Source organism: Phascolarctos cinereus, unplaced genomic scaffold (assembly GCF_003287225.1).
Source record: "Phascolarctos cinereus isolate Bilbo 61053 unplaced genomic scaffold, phaCin_HiC Scaffold_4;HRSCAF=312, whole genome shotgun sequence".
NCBI classification, from domain to species: Eukaryota; Metazoa; Chordata; class Mammalia; order Diprotodontia; family Phascolarctidae; genus Phascolarctos; species Phascolarctos cinereus.
In genome coordinates, this window is record NW_027555847.1 from 228,385,961 (window position 1) to 228,406,091 (window position 20,131).

The following is a 20,131-nucleotide window of genomic DNA, read 5'->3' on the forward strand; positions in this document are numbered from 1 at the left end:
AACAGTTCTTTTTGTAGTGGCAAAGAAATGGAATCTTTGGGGATATTCATGAGGAATAGCTGAACAAATTATGGTATATGAATATAATAGAATATTATTGTAGTCTAAGAAATTATGAAGGGACACAGGGTCATAGAAACCTGGGAGGACTTGTATGAACTGAAGCAGAGTGAAGTGAACAGAATAATTTACAACAACAAGTGTTTCTTAATCGGAAAAAAAAATTTAAACCAAACCCAGAAATTTCTCTAAAACCAGAAAGTAACATAGGCACTCCACATACAATATGAATTTAGTATGTTAGAGGTAATTTATTTCTACTCACAAAAATGAATACTAAACATATAAGAACAGCAGTGCAAATTAACAGAATGATTAGAACAGAATTCAGTAACTTATCTGATAACTACAGTTATAGGTAGGTAAGCCAACATCTTACACCGTATACCAAAATAAAGTCAAAATGGGTACATGATTTAGATATAAATGCTGATACTATAAGCAACCTGGGAGAGCAAGGAATAGTTTACCTACCAGATTGATGGAGAACAGAAGAATCTGTGACCAAACAAAAGATAGAGAACATTATGAAATGTGAAATGGATGCCTTTGATTACATTAAATTGAGAAGTTTTTGCACAAAAAAAGCCAATGCAACCAAGATTAGGAGGGAAGCAGAAAACTGGGGAAAAATTTTTACAAACAGTATCTCTGATAAAGGCCTCATTTCTAAAATATATAGAGAACTAAATCAAATTTATAAGAATACAAGTCATTCCCCAATTGATAAATTGTCAAAGGATATGAACAGGCAGTTTTCAGATGAAGAAATTAAAGCTATCTATAGTCATATGAAAAAATGCTCTAAATCACTATTGATTAGAGAAATGTAAATCAAAACAACTCTGATGTACCATGTCACACCTAGCAGATTGGCTAACATGACAAAACAGAAAAATGATATATGCTGGAGAAGATGTGGGAAAATTGGAATACTAATGCATCGTCACTGGAGTTGTGAACTGATCCAACCATTCTGGAGAGCAATTTGTAACTATACCCAAAGGACTATAAAAATGTGTATACCCTTAAACCCAACAATAGCAATTCTAGGTCTGTATCCCAAGGACATCATACAAATGGGAAAACAACCCATATGTACAAAAAATATTTATAGCAGCTCTTTTTGTGGTGGCAAAGAATTAGAAATTGAGAGGATGCCCATCCACTGGGGAATGGCTGAACAAGTTGAGGTATATAAATGTAATAGAATACTATTCGTCCATAAGAAATAATGAGCAGGCAGACTTCAGAAAAACCTGGAAAGACTTACATGAACTGATGCTAAGTGAAATGAGCAGAACCAGAAGAACATTGTACACAGTAACAGCCACATTATGGGATGACTGACTTTGATAGACTCATCTCTTCTTAGCAACACAAGGATCCAAGACAACTGCAAAGGACTCATGATGGAAAGTACTGTCCACATCCAGAAAAAGAACTACGAAGTCTGAATGCAGATTGAAGCATGTTATTTGCTCTCTCTTTTCTTTTCCTTTTTTTGTTTGTTTCTTCTTTCTAGTGGTTTCTCCCATTGGTTCTAATTCTTTATGACATGACTAATGTGAAAATAGGTTCAATATGAATGTATGTGGTGAGCCTATTTCAAATTGCACATTGTCTTTGGCGGGGGAAGGGAGAGACAGGGAGAAAATTTGGAACTCAAAATTTTATGGAAGTGAATATTGAAAACTAAAAATAAATAATTTTTATAAAAAGAAAGAATTATATGAACTGATGAAAACAGAAGTGAGCAGAACCAAGAGAACACTGTACCCAGGAAAGCAATACTATAATAATAATCAACTGTGAAAGCATTAGCTACTCTGATCAATACAAAGATTCAAGACAATTCCAAAGGACTCAGGATGAAAAATGCTATCTAGGTGGCGCAGTGGATAGAGCACCGGCCCTGAAGTCAGGAGAACCTGATTTCAAATCTGGCCTCAAGACACATAATACTCTCTAGCTGTGTGACTGTGGGTAAATCACTTAACCCCAATTGTCTCACCCCAAAAAAAATTAAAGAAAAAGAAAAATGCTATCTATCTACAGAAAGCTGATGAACTCTGAGTGCAAATTTTCCTTTAAAAAAAAAAGACATAAATCAGTTTTGCAACACTACTAGCAAACTACATTTCATCTTAGCTGATGACAATTCAATCAAACAGCTAAGCTTGGGTTAATCTTTTTGATGGCTGTACTCTGATACAGAAGCTTCCCTTGGCATCAGCCCACTGACAAATCTGTGGACCTTTTGAATGCATAAGGTCACCTCCTCAAGGAAAGTAAACATAAAAGAAGCAAGACTTGCCAGGGTCCTAGGCATATATTCTTTTAGTTGCAGCCCCTAGTACTAGCTGCCAGATAGACAGGATACCATAGTAGAGAAAGATTCTTTCCTATCCCATCTCCCATTGTAATTATACAGCCAAAAAACCAGAGCTGGAATTGATTTTTTTCTTTTAACAGACCCACCCTTACTGTCACCATGAGTTGGGGGAAAGACCAAAAGACCACAAAGGATTTTCCATATCATCCTAAAATGCCAGGTTCTTTTAGTCATGAGTCACCAAATGGACAGGCACAGCCCCAAAATTCCTACGTAGTTGGTCAGAAGCAAGCAGATAATGTCTGTGTATCTAAGCATATAAAAATATATACAAGGTAATGGGGTTGAAAGGAGGCACAGAAAAGTCTCAATGTAGAACATAGTACTTAAGCTCAGCTTTAAAAGAAACTAGGAATTCTGCTCTATGAGAGAGTTGGGCTTTTTTCTTGGGGGGGGAACAGAGAAGAGGATTCTCCTGGCATTTCTGAAATTGACACCTCCTACTTATTAAATATTAATTTATTAAGTACCCACTATGTTCGAAACACTGAGATAGGTACCTCTAGGTAAAACCAGACACAGGGCCATATATGGGTAGACCCACTTTATGTAAAAGGTGACTTTATTTACTAGTCATATTTGTATTAATATAATCTTTTTTTCCCAGTGGCCTAAAGCCCAGAAAGGGAAGGCTCTGAGAGGGAGAGCATTCTGGGCTGGTAGAAATATGGAGACATCCTTAATAGCAGTTTAAAGGTAAATCCTCATCCCCAGAATGCCCTCCCTCCTCATCTCAGCTCCCTGGCTTCCTATAAGATTCAGCTCATCTTTTACCTTTCCTTGCCCTCTCCACCCCGCTAGTGCCTTCCCTTTGAGATTAATTTCCATTTATACTGCACCTAATTTGTATGCATGGTTATTTGCATGTTGTCTCCCCTCCTCCCCTCCTGTATACTCTCCGGGAACATGGACTTCGGGGGGGGGGGTTTGTTTGTTTTTTTGTCTTTGTATCCCCAGGGATTAATATAGTGCTTGGTACATAGTAAACGCTAAATAAATGCTTGTTGGTTGACTCCCCGTAACCTCTAAAAATCACTCCATTTATAATCATGTGTCTCTTACACACATAATTGGATACTTAGGTAAGTCCAGTATTTCCTTCTTCCATTAGTATAGATCAAAATTCTTCCATGCCTTCATATTCTACATGATTCTCTTTTATATATGTTTTTCTCCTTCTGGGTTCATCTACAAATTGTCTTGGCATGCTCCAGTTTATCTGCAGGCTCATTTTCTCTTCAGCTGATGTTCTACATCTTTTGAAGGAATAGCGCCATAGACATCCTCTTCTGAAACTCTGGGCAAATGAACTTGTGCTCTAAATCTATGCTGCCTCTGATAACCATGTCTCTGCCTATCAAAGGGATCCAGCAGTTGGTTGTTGAACTTTCTTGGGTCTTTTTGCTTCCTTATAGTAGTAACTTCTGCATCCAATAAACCCTCTAAGAAATGCTGCTAATCAAAATAATTGTCTTTGCTTTAACCCATTTTTCATTTTTCAGAGTCAAAGCTTATTTAAATAGGTCAGGTTAAGTCGGAAGTAATTGTATATACTATCTTCTCATTATTAGCCTTCCTTCTATTTGATCATTTTTACTTTGCTCTAGCCAACCTGTGGTCTGACTGCAGAACCATTTCTGAAAAGACTCATACATTCATAACCAGTCATTTCCTTTTGGTTGAGGTAATCAAATTCATTTGAGATGGTGTTGTTCTGTGCTTCACTGAGTTTCTTTTTGAAAAAATATTCCTGTTATGGAGTTTCACAGTCAGTAACAAACAAGTCTTTAGTCTCTTCATTTCTCCGCCCTAACCATATTTTCCAATATACCTTATATTGTTCTCTCCTGTGCCTTCTTTTACACTGAGCTAATCAAGGTATATATTGACAGGCACATAAATATAACAAAAGGAAGTATGTATAGGACAGAGATTAGACAGAGGAATTTTCTGATTTTAATGTTAGAGCTAATGCAATGAAAATCACTCTTGAACTTGTTTGCCAGTGTAATGTAGAAAGAAGAAAGCTAGAGTTCAAGAACTGGCTCTGTGACCTCAGGTAGATCATTTTAGCTCTCTGGGTCACCATTTGTCCATCTATAAAACATCTATAACACCCATACTATTTACGTCATGAGGCAGATCAAAGATCACATGAGATAATGTTTGAAGATAAAACTAGATAATATTTCTAAAACACTTTATAAGTCTTAAAGTGCTACACAAATGGTATTATTTATTACTGTTGTTTATAGGCCCTAAGTACTATTCAAATGTAAGGTATCTATTGTTAGAGATGCCTTCCACGTGAAAACTTTACTGATGACTCCAGCTGGCAGTACTAGCTGTTCAGTCCTTTCACTTGTTTCTGATACTTTTCATGACCCGATTTTGGGGTTTTCTTGGCAAAGATACCACAGTGGTTTGCCACTTCCTTCTCCAGTTCATTTTACAGATGTGGAACTGAAGCAAACAGCATTTAGTGACTTACCCAGGATCACACAGCTAGGAAGTGTCTGAGGCCAGTTTTGAACTCATAAAGATGGGTCTTCAGATTCAAAGCACAGTGCTCTCTCCATTATGCTACCTAGCTGCCCATGCTACTCCGAGGCTTCTCTGCAAAAACATTACCTTATAGTTATTGTATATATTGCGACATCTAAAAAGTTTGAAAGATATAACTTCTGGATAATTAATCATTTTATTAATTATGGTCAGCAAATAATCAATAAAAGGATATTCACTTGGCTGTCTCTCATAAACTAAAGACAGATCATGGCATAGTGGGCTCTTGCCGCTTATATGCCCTTGGAAGAGTGGGTGTTCCTGATAAGTGGCAATCAACTCTGATTGATTAACAGTTAATGAGATTATGAATATTATAATGAGAGGCAGGCCTATTCCAATGTTGGGCTGGGGAAACTTGACTTTGATTAAGTCACACTTACTCCTAGACCACAACCAGGAAGCCTGAGCAATCTAGACTAAGGATCTTTCCATACCTCCCTCCCCACTCCCATTCAAGTCTGAGTAGAACACAATGGGCAGGAATTCACCTAGATTAAATTCTTTTTACTCTTTAATCAGAACTAATCTTCACTATTTGGGTAGGGTCTGAACAAGATGGAGGAGAATGCTAAACTCTCATCCCGTCATCAGCCCTATTCTTCAGAGTCTGATTTGACCTAGTAGAGAGTGAGGAAATAGGAAGGGAAATTGGGATCTTCCCAATATTAACAATTGGTTATTAATATGAGAGAAGTAATCATCTCTCAATATATTTGTAACAGATGCCCTGGACCCCCACTTAATTTGGCAGGCTGGGTTTCCTCAAAGCTTAACCCTGAGGGACTGAGGGGAGGATGTTCTTCTAATGCTATAGCTCAGTGCTTCCTCCTAATTATCAGTGGTTATCAATGTACTACCTGAACTTCATTACTTTTTAGAAACAAAGATTTACTTTGGTGGTATAATTGTTACAAAACAACCTCCCCAAAGTCTGACACTTTCTCCCACAAACACATGCAGAGGCTAGAGGGATTTAAGGCTCACATTTAGAGAATGCGTAGCAAGGAGGGTAACACAGCTCCTGGAAATCTTTTTGCTCAGTTTTTTAGGATGTTTAGGGTGTGGTATAACTTTTCTGCTGGGCCCCCTGCAGAGCCTTGAAGGTGCTTTTCCTCATTTTGGTCAGTCTGACAGAAGCTCTCAATGCAGACACTAAGCACTTAGGTGAGCTGACTCCTCTCTTTCTCTCCCTCTCCTCACTCAGTCAAATCTGTTGTCTTGTCAATTTTATCTACGTAGCTGACACATGCCCCCTTTTCTCTGGCACTGCCACCACCTCGATCAGGCCCTCATCACCTCATGCCTGGACTGTTCCACTAATCTATCCTCCATGCAGCTGTCAAACTGAACTTCCTACAAAGCACAGGTCAGCTCATGTCACTCCCCTATTCAATAAGCCCTAATGGCTTCCTATTACTTCCAAGATTAAACATAAAATCCTTCATTTGGCTTTTAAAGCCTTCCATAACCTGGCTCCTTCCTACATTTCCAGTCTTTATACACCTTACTCCCTTCCATACATTCTGTGATCTGAGGACATGGGGATCCTTGCAACACACTCTGTCTCCTCCTGACTTTAGTTTCTGTTTCTTATTCCTAGAAAGCTCTATCTCATCTCTGTCTCCTGGTTTCTCTGGCTTCCTTCAAGTCTCAGCTAAAATCTTATCTTCTGCAAGAAACCTTTCCCAGTCCTCCTTAATACTCTTTATTATTTCTAATTTATCCTGTGTGCATCTTGTTTACACATAGTTGTTTGCATATTGTCTCACCTCCACTAGAACATGGGCTACTTGAGAGCAGGGGACTGCCTTTTGCCTTCACATCCCCAGCATTTAGCACAGTGTGGCACACAGTAAAGACTTAATAAATGCTTATCAACTGACTAAATTATTTACTATATGCCTGACACTAAAGATAAGAGAGATGAGACCAGATCAAGGCTGACAACCATGCCCAGAACCTCAACCTTCAGTATCAAGAGTCAGTACAAAGGTTAGTACTGTAGAAGTGACCAAGATGGGGAGCAAAAAGTAGGGACTGGAGCAAGAAGAAGACCCCAAGTGCTAGTGACTGTCAGATATTGTGAATTCTGGTGAAATGGTGAGCCGGGGAAGAGAAAACATCTCTCCCCAAGCTTCCTTTGCCTTACTAGTTCAAACTCTGAGGTCTAGAGCTGGGATCATGGGGGCATTTCTATGTTATTGAGAATTTAGGGCCTTTCCCCAGGTACCTCAAAGACTGGGGAAGGTGGTAGTCTGAAGGGACAATGGGGTGTTAGGCTTCATATGGGGAACACTTGACTATTTTTGCTATGCTTAATAAACTATTTGAGCACAACATGTTGATCACCTGTATCTAATGATTATGGAAGGTCATTCAACAGAGAGGAGAGCCCAGATGTGGAGACAGAACCATAATTTTTCTCATCTTAAAACATTTTCAAGCAACATTTTATCATCCTCTAGTTCTGAGGTTATTTTGGTTTTATTTTTTGCTAGGCAATGGGGTTAAGTGACTTACCCAGGGTCACATAGCTAGTAGGTGTCAAGTGTCTGAAGTCAGATTTGAACTCAGGTCCTCTTGACTCCAGGGCCAGGGCTCTATCCACTACACCATCTAGCTGCCCCTAGCTCAGAGGTTCTTAACTGCTATTTGTACCTTGGATCCCTTTGGCAGTCTGGTGATGCCTGTGCACCAATCCTCAAAATATTGTTTTAAAATAACTGAAGTGCTAAATTTTAGTTGGAGATGAGTGAAAATAAAGATGTAATTTCCCCCCCATCCACATTAATGCACTCCTCTGACATCTATCCATGTCCTCCCCCCCCTCAGGTTAAAAACTCTTGCTCTACAGATAATTAAAAAGGCAAATGGTCTTCCTTAGTTTATTTGGTGCAATGAGGCATATTAACTCATAAGAACTGAGGGATAAAATTATCTATAAATAAATTAATTTTTAATGGTTTTATATTTGGAATTGTTAAAACTGTTTGTTTTAACTGAAATAGAACTTCACCCTTTAGATACTATTGAATGTTGGATTCAATAAAGGTTCTTGAAATTGTTTTAAAAAAAAACTCTTGCTGTAGTCTAAATTTAGAACTGGGACAGCTAATCTGAGCTCAGTGGCTCCTGCCTGCAAGGAGAGCCTTGGAAGCAACCATTTGCCGGTAGCTTGAATTTAGTGCCACCTGGTGTACAAGTGAAACATTACACCACTTCACTGGACAAAATACAGGGGCACATAACCAACCTCTTTGGCTGGAAGGCAGCACAAGAACTGCTTGCAAGAGTATCTCTCAAAAAATAAATAAAAATAAACAAAACAAAACAAAAGAGTATTTCTAGTGTCCCTTGTGTACCCCAGTGTGGCACACACAGCCCACTGGTGTCACATGCTAATATTAGGAAGCACATATGTTAAGCCCCAAATAAAGGGTCCAGACTGGGAAGACACAAGCAAAGTCAGTGGGGAGTCCATAGAGGAGGAGATGTGACTTGAGCTGGCTCCTGAATGATAGATTACAATTCAGATAGGCAGAAAGAAAGGAGAAAGTCATTGCTGGGGGGTGAGAGATGGAAACAGGGCAAGCAAAACTTGAGTGGGAAGCCACAGTGTCCTTATGTGGCGGGAGAGAAGAGACAAGTCCCTGAACTACTAGGCAGTCCAGGCTTTCATTGCAAAAGCTATCTTGACCCCAGAGTGGGGCAGTACCAGCTTTTATACCACAAGACCTTCCCTGATCCTTTTTAGTTCATAGCTCTCCCTTTTGAAATTACTTTGTTTATATTTGTATATTTGTATTTCCTTGTATACATATCGTATCTCCCAGTAAAATGTACTCTTCTTGAAGGCAGTTTTTCATATTTGTCTTTGTATGCTCAGCCTTAGCAAAAAGGTTGCTCATGCTAGGCACTTGAGTGTTTGTTTTTTAAATTGCCTGCCTTCATGCTAGGCACTTAAGTGGGTTTTTTTTTTTCAATTGTCTTGGCCTATCTGGATTGAAAGGAGGAAAATTTACGATCAGTTCTGGGGGCTGGTAGAAAGTAGGTGAGGTTGGGAGTATGCCATAGTCTTTCGTTCAATAGAGTGCAAGGGAGGGGGGATGGGGTTCAAGGCAGCCTTTTGTCCATGTTAAAGTGGCTACAAGATAAAAGCCCCTAAGTTTCCTGGGAAGCCGCCTCAGAGAAACCATCACTGAGGGTCTGAGCCAGCCCCAGTGGGGAGGGAAAGACTGGCTCCATCCTCACTTAGCCCTGTCTGGGTCCAGAGCCTCAATACTATCTGCTCTGGCTCTGGCCTGGTGCATTATGGGCTGGTCCACACTGTTCTAGTATTACCAACAGCCTGACCACCTCCCCCACATTCGGGAACTTGTGTGTATGCACAGAGAACAATCATAACCATAAATATCTGGTCCTGAAATAATTTTTAAAACTTGTTTTATCTGAAGTTCCTCCCATCTATTATCTCATTTTATCTTCATAATGATAGACTTAGTTGTCTCAAACATCCACCCACTAGAATTACCCCCTCCCCCCCAAAAAAAATAGCAGGCCAGGGCTGACATTTATTTCTGTGCTCCTGGTTCCAGAGAGCCAAGTGATCAGGGGACAAGGCATGCATCTGACTAAACCGGGAAGCCAGTTTATTCTTTCAGTCTCCCTGGCTGTCTGGGTTTCTGTTTCTGTCTCCAGCACTTCCTTTGTCTGTCTCTTGGTTTCCTTCTTAGACGCCTTCTGTGAGCCCGTCTCTGCCTCTTTCTCTGTAGATCATTGTCTCTCTCTATCTCTGTGACTCAGTGCCTGCTTTCGGATTGGTCACTTGTACGTCTAGTCCTCGGTCTTGTCTCACGTTGCCTTTTCCTGCGCTCTACCTTCCCCCCCACCCCTGTCTCTTTTGTCTTCTGTGTCTCTGTTCTGACAGTCTCTGTCTCTGCCCGTCCCCCCCTCCCTTTGTCTCTGTCTCTGCCCTCCCCTGCCTCTCCCCCGCCTCTCCCCCGTAGCCGGCTTCTCCGTCTCTCTCGCTCTCATCTCCCTCACTCTTTGTCTCTGTCTCTGAGCTCCACCCCCTTCCTCTTGCCCCATGTCTCTGTTTCTCCGTCTCTGTCTCCTCCCTTTGTCTGTCTCTGCCCAGCCTCTCCTTCCTTCGGGTCTCTAGTTTTTCCGACTGCCTCTGTCTCCCTCTCCTTCTGTCTCAGTCTGCACCCTGCCTCCTCTTTCCTGGGGTCTCAGTTGCTCTGTCTGTCCGTCCGTCCGTGTGTCCGTCCGTCTCCCGGGGGCTCTGAGCCCCACCCCCTTCCTCTGGTCCCGGGTCTCTGGGTCTTTGTCTCTGCCTCCCCCCTTTCCCCTGTCTCCCGCTCCCCATCCTTATCTCCCTCGATCCTCCTCCCCTTCCCTCCCCACTTTCCCTATCTCTGGGTCTCCGTCTCCTTTTGCCTCTTTCCTCCCAGTTTCCCGGGCGGTCTCCCGCTCTGTCTCCCTCTCCCTTGGTCTCCCTATCTCTCTCCCGTGTCTCTGCTTCTCTCTCTCCCTGGGTCAGGGTCTCTTGGCCCGGCCTGCCTGCCGCTTTTCCTGGACAGGCAGAGCCAGGCGGAGAGACCAAAGGAGGGTCCCCCCCAACCCGACCCCACCGCCGAGGCCGGCCGAGGCTGAGCTCCTCCCCACCCCCTCCCCATCCAGCTCCTGCTCCCGCTCCCGTGGCGCTGCTGCGAGAGCGAACCGGTTAATACCAACGAGTTCGGGCTACCACCCGGCGCCTAGAAGGGCCCCACGGCCGGTGGAAGGCCATTTTCTGACCCCTCCCTCCGCCGGGCCGGATCGCATCCACAGCCACCCAACTCAGCCCTTGGCCGGGCTAGCACCATCGAGACAGTCCGCCTCGTCCTTCTAGAGCGGCCCCATCGCGGAGAAGAGGCCGCTTCCGCTTCCCGTCCCGCCCCCACACCTGGCTGTCGGCCTCCCGGACGCCTGGGTCCCTAGTTCCGCCCGCTCCGCTCAGACCTCCGGGCCCCTGGGCCCAGCAGGGCGGCCCGTTCTCCGACTCCTGCTAGCTCCCCCCCCCCCCGAGCCGGGGGCGGGGACTCGAAGGAGAGACAACCCCCTGTGGGGGGGCGGGGGGGAGCGAGGCGGCGGGATCGCCGGGGTCCGAGGGAGGACGCGAGGGAGCGCCTGGAGGCCACGCCGAGGTGAGGGGGTCCAGGGGGCAGGGCTGGGGGCGCGGGGCGGGGCGGGGCGCGCAGACTCGCCGCCCCCCGCGGCCAATGCGGGCTGAGCTTCGTGCTGTCACTGAGCGAGAAGCACGGGAGGACCCCGCATCTTAGCGCTCGTGCCCGGAGCCGAGCGGCCGCCTGCGGTTAAACGGGGAGCAGCCTGGCTCGGGGCGGGCCCCTCGAGCGGAACCTTGGGGGGCCGTCCTGGGCCCTGGGGGGGAGGAGCGCCCCGCGCACAGGAGGCGCTCACCGTGACTCGAGGTTGGTTCTGTTTTTGGTGCCAGCGCTTAGCACAGTGCCTGGCATATAGTAGGCGCTTAATAAATGCTTTGTGATCAGAGTTGAGATTGGACCAGGAACTCTTCACTTATTTTTTTCCCCTTTTGTGCCTCCGAGTAGCCCAGTGCCTGGTAGGTAGTAGGTGTTTAATAAATAAATACTTGTTGACTTGCCTTGGGGTTGAGCTAGACCTAGAGGTTCTTAACCTTTTTTTTAGGGGGGAGGGATGCCAGCGCTTAGCACCGTGCCTGGTGCATGTTAAGCATTTAATAAATGCTTGTTGACTTGATGTGAGGTTGGACTAGTTCCAGGGGTTCTTTATCTTTTTCTTGTGTGTGCTGCCAACGCTTAGCACAGTACTTGGCACATAGGTAATTCCTGGCTTTTTTATTAGTGTTCTTTTTGTTTGTTTCCAAATATACATAGTGAGCTAAGAAAAAACTCACTTTTAGTCTATTAGGCAAAATTAGAAACTCTTTAAAGTTTTCTAAATTTGTATAGCAAAACTGGCCATTGGAATTCTTGATTCGTTAGCAGCCTGAGATGTGTACGATATTTTATTAGTGATGACTAACTTCACTCAATGTGGATAACATCACTTTGTTTTGTCACTGCAAAATGTTGTAGAACTTTTAAAGTTGGGTTTTTTGGTGAAGATCCTACTCCAGAACTTACATTATAAAATCCTAAGTGAACAGAAACCCCCCCAACTTTGCAAATAATGTAGTTGAAGGGTGTACAACCAACCAACATCCAGTCCAGATAGCAATAAAAGTAATAGCTCACATTTCAGTAGAGCTGTCAGGCTTACTCAGGCCTTTCCTCACAACTCATTGAGCTTGTTAATGTATTATTATGTAAGGATTCTGCATGAAACCTTTTCCAGCCCTCCTTATGGTTGGTAGCTTCTCTCTAAGATTATGTCCAATTTATTCTGTATCTGTCTTGTTTGTCTGTAATTTGTCCTGACCCCATTAGAGCAAGAGCTCCTTGAGGCCAGAGACTGTTTTTTGCTTTTCTTTGCATCCCTGCCATAGTACCTGCTACATGCTTAATAAATGCTTGTTGACTTACTTCCATTTTACAGATGAAAGGTAGAGTGAGTGAGGCTCAGAGTTAAAATGTGTGTCCAAGGTCATACAGTAAAGAGGAATGTTTTTAAATGCATAAAATAAGATACATAGGATTTCAAAGGAAATCAGTTCTAATGAAATAAGAGTTTTCAAAAAATAATTTTTAAAAAGTTTACAGAACTCACGTTAAGAACTCCTGGATTAGATGATCTTTTCCAGCTCCAGATTCTCTCCTCCTAAATTACTTAAATCCTTTGACTCTGCATTTCCTATCTTTAAAATGTGGGTTAAAAATATATGCATGAACTACCTCATGCTGCTGTTGTGAGGAAAATGCTTTGTAAACCTTAAAGTGCTATAAAAATATGGGTCATGCACCTTAAGAAACTTAGTAAACACGAACTATATGGTTGTTACTGTGGAAGAAAAACTTGCTGCCCTGGTCAGCATAAAATTATCTGTTTGAGCCGGTGGGAAGCAACAGAAGAAATTAGTGTGGTTGTACAGCCCCTAAGGGGCATTTTTTAAAAATTCTCTAGGATATCCTCCCTGGGATGGAGCAAGGGGTTGAGCCATGGCACCCAGATCTTCAAGGTTCACAGGAGAGGGAGCTCCTTAGAAGCACTCGAACAGGTAGGTAAAGGTAACATGGCATCAATTATTTGTCAGACATTGAATACAAAAAGGGTTATGACTAGGCCCCTCCCTTAAATAGCTTCCAGTCTAGTTGAGAAAATGGGATATACCAGAAAAAAAAAATAATCCCTAACATCCTTTCTTATGCTGAAATCCTAATGTGATGCCTCATTGTATTATGAGGGTTTTGGAAAGCAGTGCTGATAGAGTACCATCTCTGACAGGTCCTTAGAAACCAGGAATGTTTCACTAGCTACAGTAAGAGCTGGGAGGAAAGTGCCTTGTAAACCTTAAAGTGCTAAATATACATATAATAATACTGTTATTATTAAGTATGGTCCTGGTGACATAGATGTATAGCTGCTATCAGAGGGCCATACAAAAGAAACTCATTACCATAGACTGCCTACCAGATGATGAATTTTTTTCCCAGTTATTAACAACTGATGAAGACTTTTTACTAAGGAAGATCGTGATCTGCCTTAGTGGAGGGCATGGGCACACACACACACACACACACACACACATTTTGAAGGTGTGTCAAGTGAACCAGGTGGTAAATGTCAGGTGAGCATCTTATATGATGTGGAAGATCAGGGAAAGGAAAGATCATGTGTGTCTGTTTCATCCAGGAAGACTTTCTGGAGGACTTGAGTATCCAGCAAAGGGGTCAGGAGGCTAAAGGGCAGGGTCTGCAATTTCCCCTTTCTCTTGACAGGTATGGGGAGTGAGAATGAACATCACCCTCACCATGATGGTCTGAATTTTGAGGATGACCCCCAACAGGTATCTGGCCTGGGTTTCAAGGAAACTCGAGATGTGGCTTCAGGCCGGGATGAAGGAGATAGTGCCATCAAATTAGAACCGGAGGGGACCTGGGAAGAAATATGGACAAGTGCAGAGCATGGGAAACCCCCTTCTCGAGTTCCCAGACCTCTCTCAGAAACACGAAGGGCACAGGTTGGGGAGAGGGCACCCGTGTGTGGTGAATGTGGGAAAAGCTTCCGGCAAATGTCAGACCTGGTGAAACACCAGCGCACACATACGGGGGAGAAGCCCTACAAGTGTGGGGTGTGTGGTAAGGGTTTTGGGGACAGCTCAGCACGCATCAAGCACCAGCGAACACACAGTGGTGAGAAGCCATACCGGCCCCGCCCACCAGCTCCAGGCCCCCCACGGACTCCGAGACCTAGAATTCCTGCTGGCGAGCGCCCCACCATTTGTGGTGAATGTGGCAAGAGCTTTCGGCAGAGCTCAGACCTGGTGAAACATCAACGCACACACACAGGTGAGAAGCCATACAAATGTGCTGTTTGTGGCAAGGGCTTTGGGGACAGTTCAGCACGGATTAAGCACCAGCGGACGCACAGAGGTGAACGGCCTCCCCGCACGGTTGCATCCCGGCGAGTGGCCCGGGCTGCTTCCTCCATCCCACAAGGTTCAACAGCTGCACCCAGGGACAAGCCCCACATGTGTCCTGAGTGTGGGAAGCGCTTTGTGTTGAGCTGCAGCCTCCTGAGCCACCAGCGCAGCCACTTGGGGCCAAAACCATTTGGATGCGATGTGTGTGGAAAGGAGTTTGCCCGTGGATCAGACCTTGTAAAGCACTTGCGTGTGCACACGGGTGAAAAGCCCTACCTGTGCCCAGAGTGTGGCAAGGGTTTTGCTGACAGCTCAGCACGCGTCAAGCACCTTCGCACACACAGTGGTGAGCGGCCCCATGGCTGCCCTGAGTGTGGCCGAACCTTTAGTCTCAGCTCTACGCTTTTGCGACATCGCCTCACTCACCTGGAACCTCAGGCCTTTGGGTACCCTTTGGCTCCTCACAGCCCCAGCCCACCCCCTAGCTCAAGTCCTCCACCAGTTCCTCATGGCCCTAGTCCTCCACTTGTCCCACGTAGTCCTCCCCATCCTGGGGAGGGCCCTTTTGGCCTCCCTGGTCTAGAGCCAGAGCCCGAGGGCCCCCAGGTTGGAGAGCCGCCCCCTCCTGCAGTGGACAAGCCTCACAAGTGTCCTGAGTGCGGGAAAGGATTCCGGCGAGGTTCAGACCTGGTAAAGCACCACCGTGTGCACACAGGTGAAAAGCCCTACCTGTGTCCCGAGTGTGGGAAAGGCTTTGCTGACAGCTCAGCCCGTGTTAAGCACCTGCGCACCCACCGAGGTGAACGAGCCCGCCCAGCGCCAACCCCCCCAGCAGCCCTGCTTCGGCCCCACAACCCTCCCGGCCCAGCAGCCCCCACTCCCCGGCCTCGGGGCAGGCCGCCTGGCACAAGCCGGACTCATATCTGTGGGTACTGTGGGAAAGAATTCCCTCGAAGCTCAGACCTGGTGAAGCATCGACGTACTCACACAGGTGAGAAACCCTACAAGTGTGCAGAGTGTGGCAAGGGCTTTGGGGACAGCTCTGCCCGCATCAAGCACCAACGTGGGCACCTGGCACTGCGGCCCTACGGAGCAGGGCCTACCAGAGCTCGGCCCCCCAAGGCCGAGCTGGGGACTGGACTAGAGTGATGGAGCCAGAGAGATGGGTCCAGAAGGGGAATGGGAGGGAATCTGCTGCTGCCTGAGGTGGGGAGTAAGGGAAGTGATAACCACGGAGTGGGAAAGGAGAGTCAGGAGGCAGAGAGCCAGAGAAGAGGAGGTCAGGGCATGTGTTGGCCCCAGGTGCAGGGGTTCTCAACTCCCAAAGTTCCCCAGTTCCCCACTGGTGACATCAGAGCTCCCATTACACTGCCAGGGGGAAGACCAGTCTGGGTACTGTCTTCTTTGCCAGCTGGGGCTTTGACTTCTATTTCAGGGCTATTCCTTTGAACTGTTAGCTGGGGGGCGGAGTTAGAATAGTGTTCCAGTGAAGCCAGACCAATCCTTTAGTGGGCCAGTGTACTTGGCCCACCCACCCCAACCAGCTACTTTGCAGCCTCTTGACCTTAGATGAAAGGGGACCTGACAAGATTGTAGAATATAGTAGTACCATTCTACTAAGTAACTGGAGAAAGCACACATCTCATGCCCTGCTGCTGATGGGTCTGTAGAGTCATTTTCATGTACACGATGAAGGGTAGCAGAGTATCCAGTCCTCAGTTCCCCAGGACAGAAGAAGAGGCCAGGTGGCTATGGGTGGAGAAAACATAGTGGCACCAGGGGAGAGGCCTAGCAATGTGAATGAACCTTGAAGGAGACCTCTCCCCCAACCCCTAAAACAAACAAACAAAAAAGCTAGGTAGGCAATAAGGGTTTTATCTCTGGGATCTCTGTTGACACTGTCTCATCCCCAATAAACTGTCTCTTGTCTTGAAACGGCGTGGGTTTTTGTACAGGGTCTGAGGGAGTGGCGGAAGAGAGACAGGAAACAGTCAGTAGTATGAAGCATCTTACTTGCTGGACACTTTTGGAAGTGCTGGGGGTACAAAACAAAAATGAATCAGTCCCTGATCTCCAGTAGCTTCCATTCTATTGGAGACAGCGCATGTAGACTTCTAACATGTTCATTCCTTAAGGACTCAAGTGCTTGCTTATTTTCAAGGCAAGGTACCTGGGATTCAAAAACAAAATGAAAACTATTGTCATCAAGGAGCTTACATCATAACTACTAGTAGTTGCATTTACCCAGAGGCAGCTTGAGTGTGGTAGATAAAGACATGGAAAGACCCAACTCCTGCCTTCAACATAGTAGCTATGATTATGGTTAAGTCACTTAACTGCTCTGGGCTTTTTTTCTCCATAAAATGCTAGGACTGGGTTTCCCTGGCTTCCTCCAAATACCAAATAACATCCCATCATCTACAGGAAGCCCTTCCCAACCCCTGTTCCTACCCCCCAATTCTAGTGCCTTCCTTCTGTTAATTTAATTTGTGGATAGCTTGTTTGCTTGCAGCTTCCTGAGTTAGACTGTAGGCATCTTGAGGGCAGGAACTGCCTTTTTTTGGTACCTTAGTATTAGGTACAAAATTTGATTAGATGCCTTCCAGTTCTGTTTTACTAGTGTCTGCCCCTCATTAGAACCCCTCCAGAGCTCTTTGATATCTGAGATTACTGTAACTGATCACAGGATCCATTGGGACTCCCCCCCCCCCCCCCCGCCCCAGTGCTGAGGCCACACCCACGAAGGAGAGCCCCAAAACCCACCACCGTGGTGTAGCTAGGTGGCACAGTCGAAAGGGCACCGGTCCTGAAGTCAGGAGGACCTGAGTTCAAATGTGGCCTCAGACACTTGACATTTACTAGCTGTGTGACCCCGAACAAGTCACTTAACCCCAATTGCCTAAAAAAGCCCACCACCGAGAGCTGGAGGGCGGGGCACCTTGGTGCGGGGGGGGGGGGGGGCAAGGGAACAAGATAGAGCGATCAGCTCTCGGGATCCGCTGGGCCCGCCTCCTTTACAAACCCTGCTAACGATGAGACTCGCAGGGTCGCGTCTCAAGTTCGCCTCCTCAATTAAATGTTGCGGGAGCAAAAACGACAAGCTCCAGTCTTGGGAGCCATGTTTTTGGCTCCGAGTCCGTAGAACCAAACCTGTAACCAGACCGCCCCCTGAAAAGGAGACTGCCTAGAACTGCACGCAGCACAGGAGAACCTGGATGCCCTACTCACTTCTGCTAGGTGGAGATCGTGAGTAGTTCGAAAGAGGAGAAAATTAATTTATTGGATTAGAAGGGCGAAGGCGCAGCCAATGAGGTCTGCCCTCGGGCTGTTCGACAGGCTGTGCACCACTTAGCCATTGTTATTCCTTATCCCGCCTCTAACGAGTCTCTGACCAGTCGCTGTTGATTACTCTGTCCACCCTCCTCTTCCCACCCCTTCGGCGAGGGCTGCTGTCTTCGGCCCAGAGTCTCTCAGGCAATGTGGAGGCCGGTGGTCTTGGATAGGTCAATCGCGTCCTACGAAGAGACCAATCAGATCCAGCGGATGAGCAAGGGCGCTTGGCCAAGGATAAAGCACAGACTACATTTCCCAAAATGCCCAAACGCCTGGCGCACTTCCGATTTCCAGCCTGGGCCAGCCTGGGGATGACAAAGAGCTAGTCTCTAGGTCTCTGGAGGGCTAGGTTCCCTTGGTACCGTGGAGGTCACCTGATTTTTCTGCACTGTGCGAGCCGGAAGCCAGAGCAGCATGATGTAGTGCAAAGTGGATTAGAGAGACTTGGGACTTCGTCCCAGCTCTACTAAACTAACAAGCTGAGCCTCTTTGGAATAATAATAGCTAACATTTATGTAGTGCCTGCCAGCCACAGTGTTAAGCAATTTACAATTATTATCTCATTTGATCTTAGCAACAACTTTGGGAGACAGGTGCTATTATTATCCTCATTTTACAGGTGAGGAAATTGAAGCAAACAGGTTAAGTGACTTGCCCAAGGCCACACAGCTAATAAGTATCTGATATCACAGTTGAACTCAGGTCTTCCTGATTCCAGGCTCATCGATCTTCATTGGATCCCCTAATTGCCACTCTCTGGGCCTTAGTTTTCTCTCCAAAGTGAGCAGGTTATACTAGAACACTTTTCTAGTCTTGAGAGTCTAGGCTGTTGTGATTGTGAGGATGAACTGAAATAAGATTTGTGTTTAGCACAGTGCCTGGCATATAGTAAGCTCTTAATTAAAGGCTTGTTGCCTGTCTTGTAACCTTCTATGACTCCTACTGGAGGGACTGGACATAAACCCTCTCTTGGAATGTCAGGCCTCTAGCCTTCCAGTGGGACACAGACTAGCAGCAAGCCAGGTCATATTTCCACCTTGTACCAGAACACACACCAGCCCAACGCATTGGCCTCTGCCACCCTACCTAATGAAGCTCCCAGTCTTGAATTTGAAAAGTGTCAATGGGTTTTGTGCTCATTGTGCCCAAGAACATATGTAGAATTTGATTAGATTCTTTTTTATTTTCTTTTATGTTTAATTTGTCAACTGGACCAAACTGGCTTCTAACCCATGGGTGGCTAGAGCTAAACAGAGCAAGCTAGAGACATGGACGAGTGCCAGCTCCCTGACTCTGGTGGGGGAGGGGGGGGAACCTGCTTTAGTGTGGCCAAATCTGAATTTATGCCAATGGCTGCATAAGGAGCTGTAGCCCTGACAATGAGAAGTAACACTAACAATGTGACAAGTTTGATTCATAGCAGGGCTTCATGAACAGAACGTGGACATAGCAGGTGCTTGTCCAGGCTCAGAGAACACCTGGTGCTGGTCAAAGCAATTCAATCATTATAGGAAGCAATTCTGGGATTTTGCTGTGGCTGAGATCATCCAGGGAGTGAGCACAAAGGATTGTTGTTATGCCAAGCTCAGGGCACAGCTTGCTTGCTGGGCCTTAGCTCTGCAAAACAGGGCTTGATGAGTTCAATTAGATTTAACAAATATTTTTTAAAATACAGACTTTGGTTAAGGTCCTTTGTTGCTGTAGAAAAAAAAAAAGATAATAAGATTTTCTCTCAAAGAATTTAACATCTTAGTTGACCTGGAGGAAAGGAAGTCCCAAATCCGTTACTCAATGCATGATAATAGCATGGTTAAAGAAATCACATCTTAGCTGTTCAGTTTAGCCATGTTAGGGGTGTTAGAGGAAAAGGACTGGTAGTTATAGGGCGAGACACATTTCTGTCCAGTGTGTCATTTCTTATGTACTAGTCACCCTAGTACTTTGGGGGAGGAACATGAAACTAATTCACTTTACCAGAAAGGTTCTGCATAGAAACTTTGGTCAGAGTCATGGATAGCGGTCTCTGGTTCCTTCCTGACCACGTACCTCAACGTACTCCTGCCCAAGGAACCCAAACTTTGGATACTTTTGGGGTTTCTGTGGATCCTTCCGTGGTCTTGTGGCCTTTGGATTGGAAATTAGGTCCCAGTTGGCCCCTCCGGCTTAGACCTGACCTTGAATTGGGACCTCGCCGAATTAAAGAAAGTTTTTTG

General features: G+C 45.5%; 1 protein-coding gene and 1 long non-coding RNA gene across 4 annotated transcripts; one reads left to right on the top strand and one right to left on the bottom strand.

Moving 5' to 3' along the window:
• The first annotated feature begins 9,735 nt into the window (after positions 1 to 9,735).
• On the top strand, positions 9,736 to 16,520 carry ZNF48 (zinc finger protein 48). Of its 2 annotated transcripts, none has more exons than XM_021008470.2 (3): positions 9,736 to 11,211; positions 13,127 to 13,220; positions 13,942 to 16,520. In XM_021008470.2, the coding sequence occupies exons 2-3, from the start codon at positions 13,142 to 13,144 to the stop codon at positions 15,732 to 15,734; spliced, it is 1,872 nt and encodes a 623-aa protein (XP_020864129.1). In that variant the 5' UTR covers positions 9,736 to 11,211; positions 13,127 to 13,141; the 3' UTR covers positions 15,735 to 16,520. The 2 variants fall into 2 exon arrangements, with proteins under 2 accessions (XP_020864129.1, XP_020864130.1); XM_021008471.2 differs by lacking the exon at positions 9,736 to 11,211 and adding an exon at positions 11,303 to 11,496.
• Positions 16,441 to 19,655, bottom strand: LOC110223142 (uncharacterized). 2 transcript variants are annotated; one of them, XR_002328604.2, is made up of 2 exons: positions 17,814 to 19,655; positions 16,441 to 16,755 (listed from the first exon to the last, which is right to left on the bottom strand). It is a non-coding gene; the product is annotated as an uncharacterized LOC110223142 (long non-coding RNA). The 2 variants fall into 2 exon arrangements; XR_002328603.2 differs by lacking the exon at positions 17,814 to 19,655 and adding an exon at positions 17,608 to 17,807.
• Between the last annotated feature and the right edge of the window lie 476 nt (positions 19,656 to 20,131).

Bases quoted from the DNA above. Each gene is read 5' to 3' on its own strand.
- ZNF48 (XM_021008470.2), top strand. From the start codon at position 13,142: ATGGAGCAAGGGGTTGAGCCATGGCACCCAGATCTTCAAGGTTCACAG. The intron at 13,221-13,941 runs GTAGGTAAAGGT...TTCTCTTGACAG, and splicing joins CCTTAGAAGCACTCGAACAG to GTATGGGGAGTGAGAATGAA.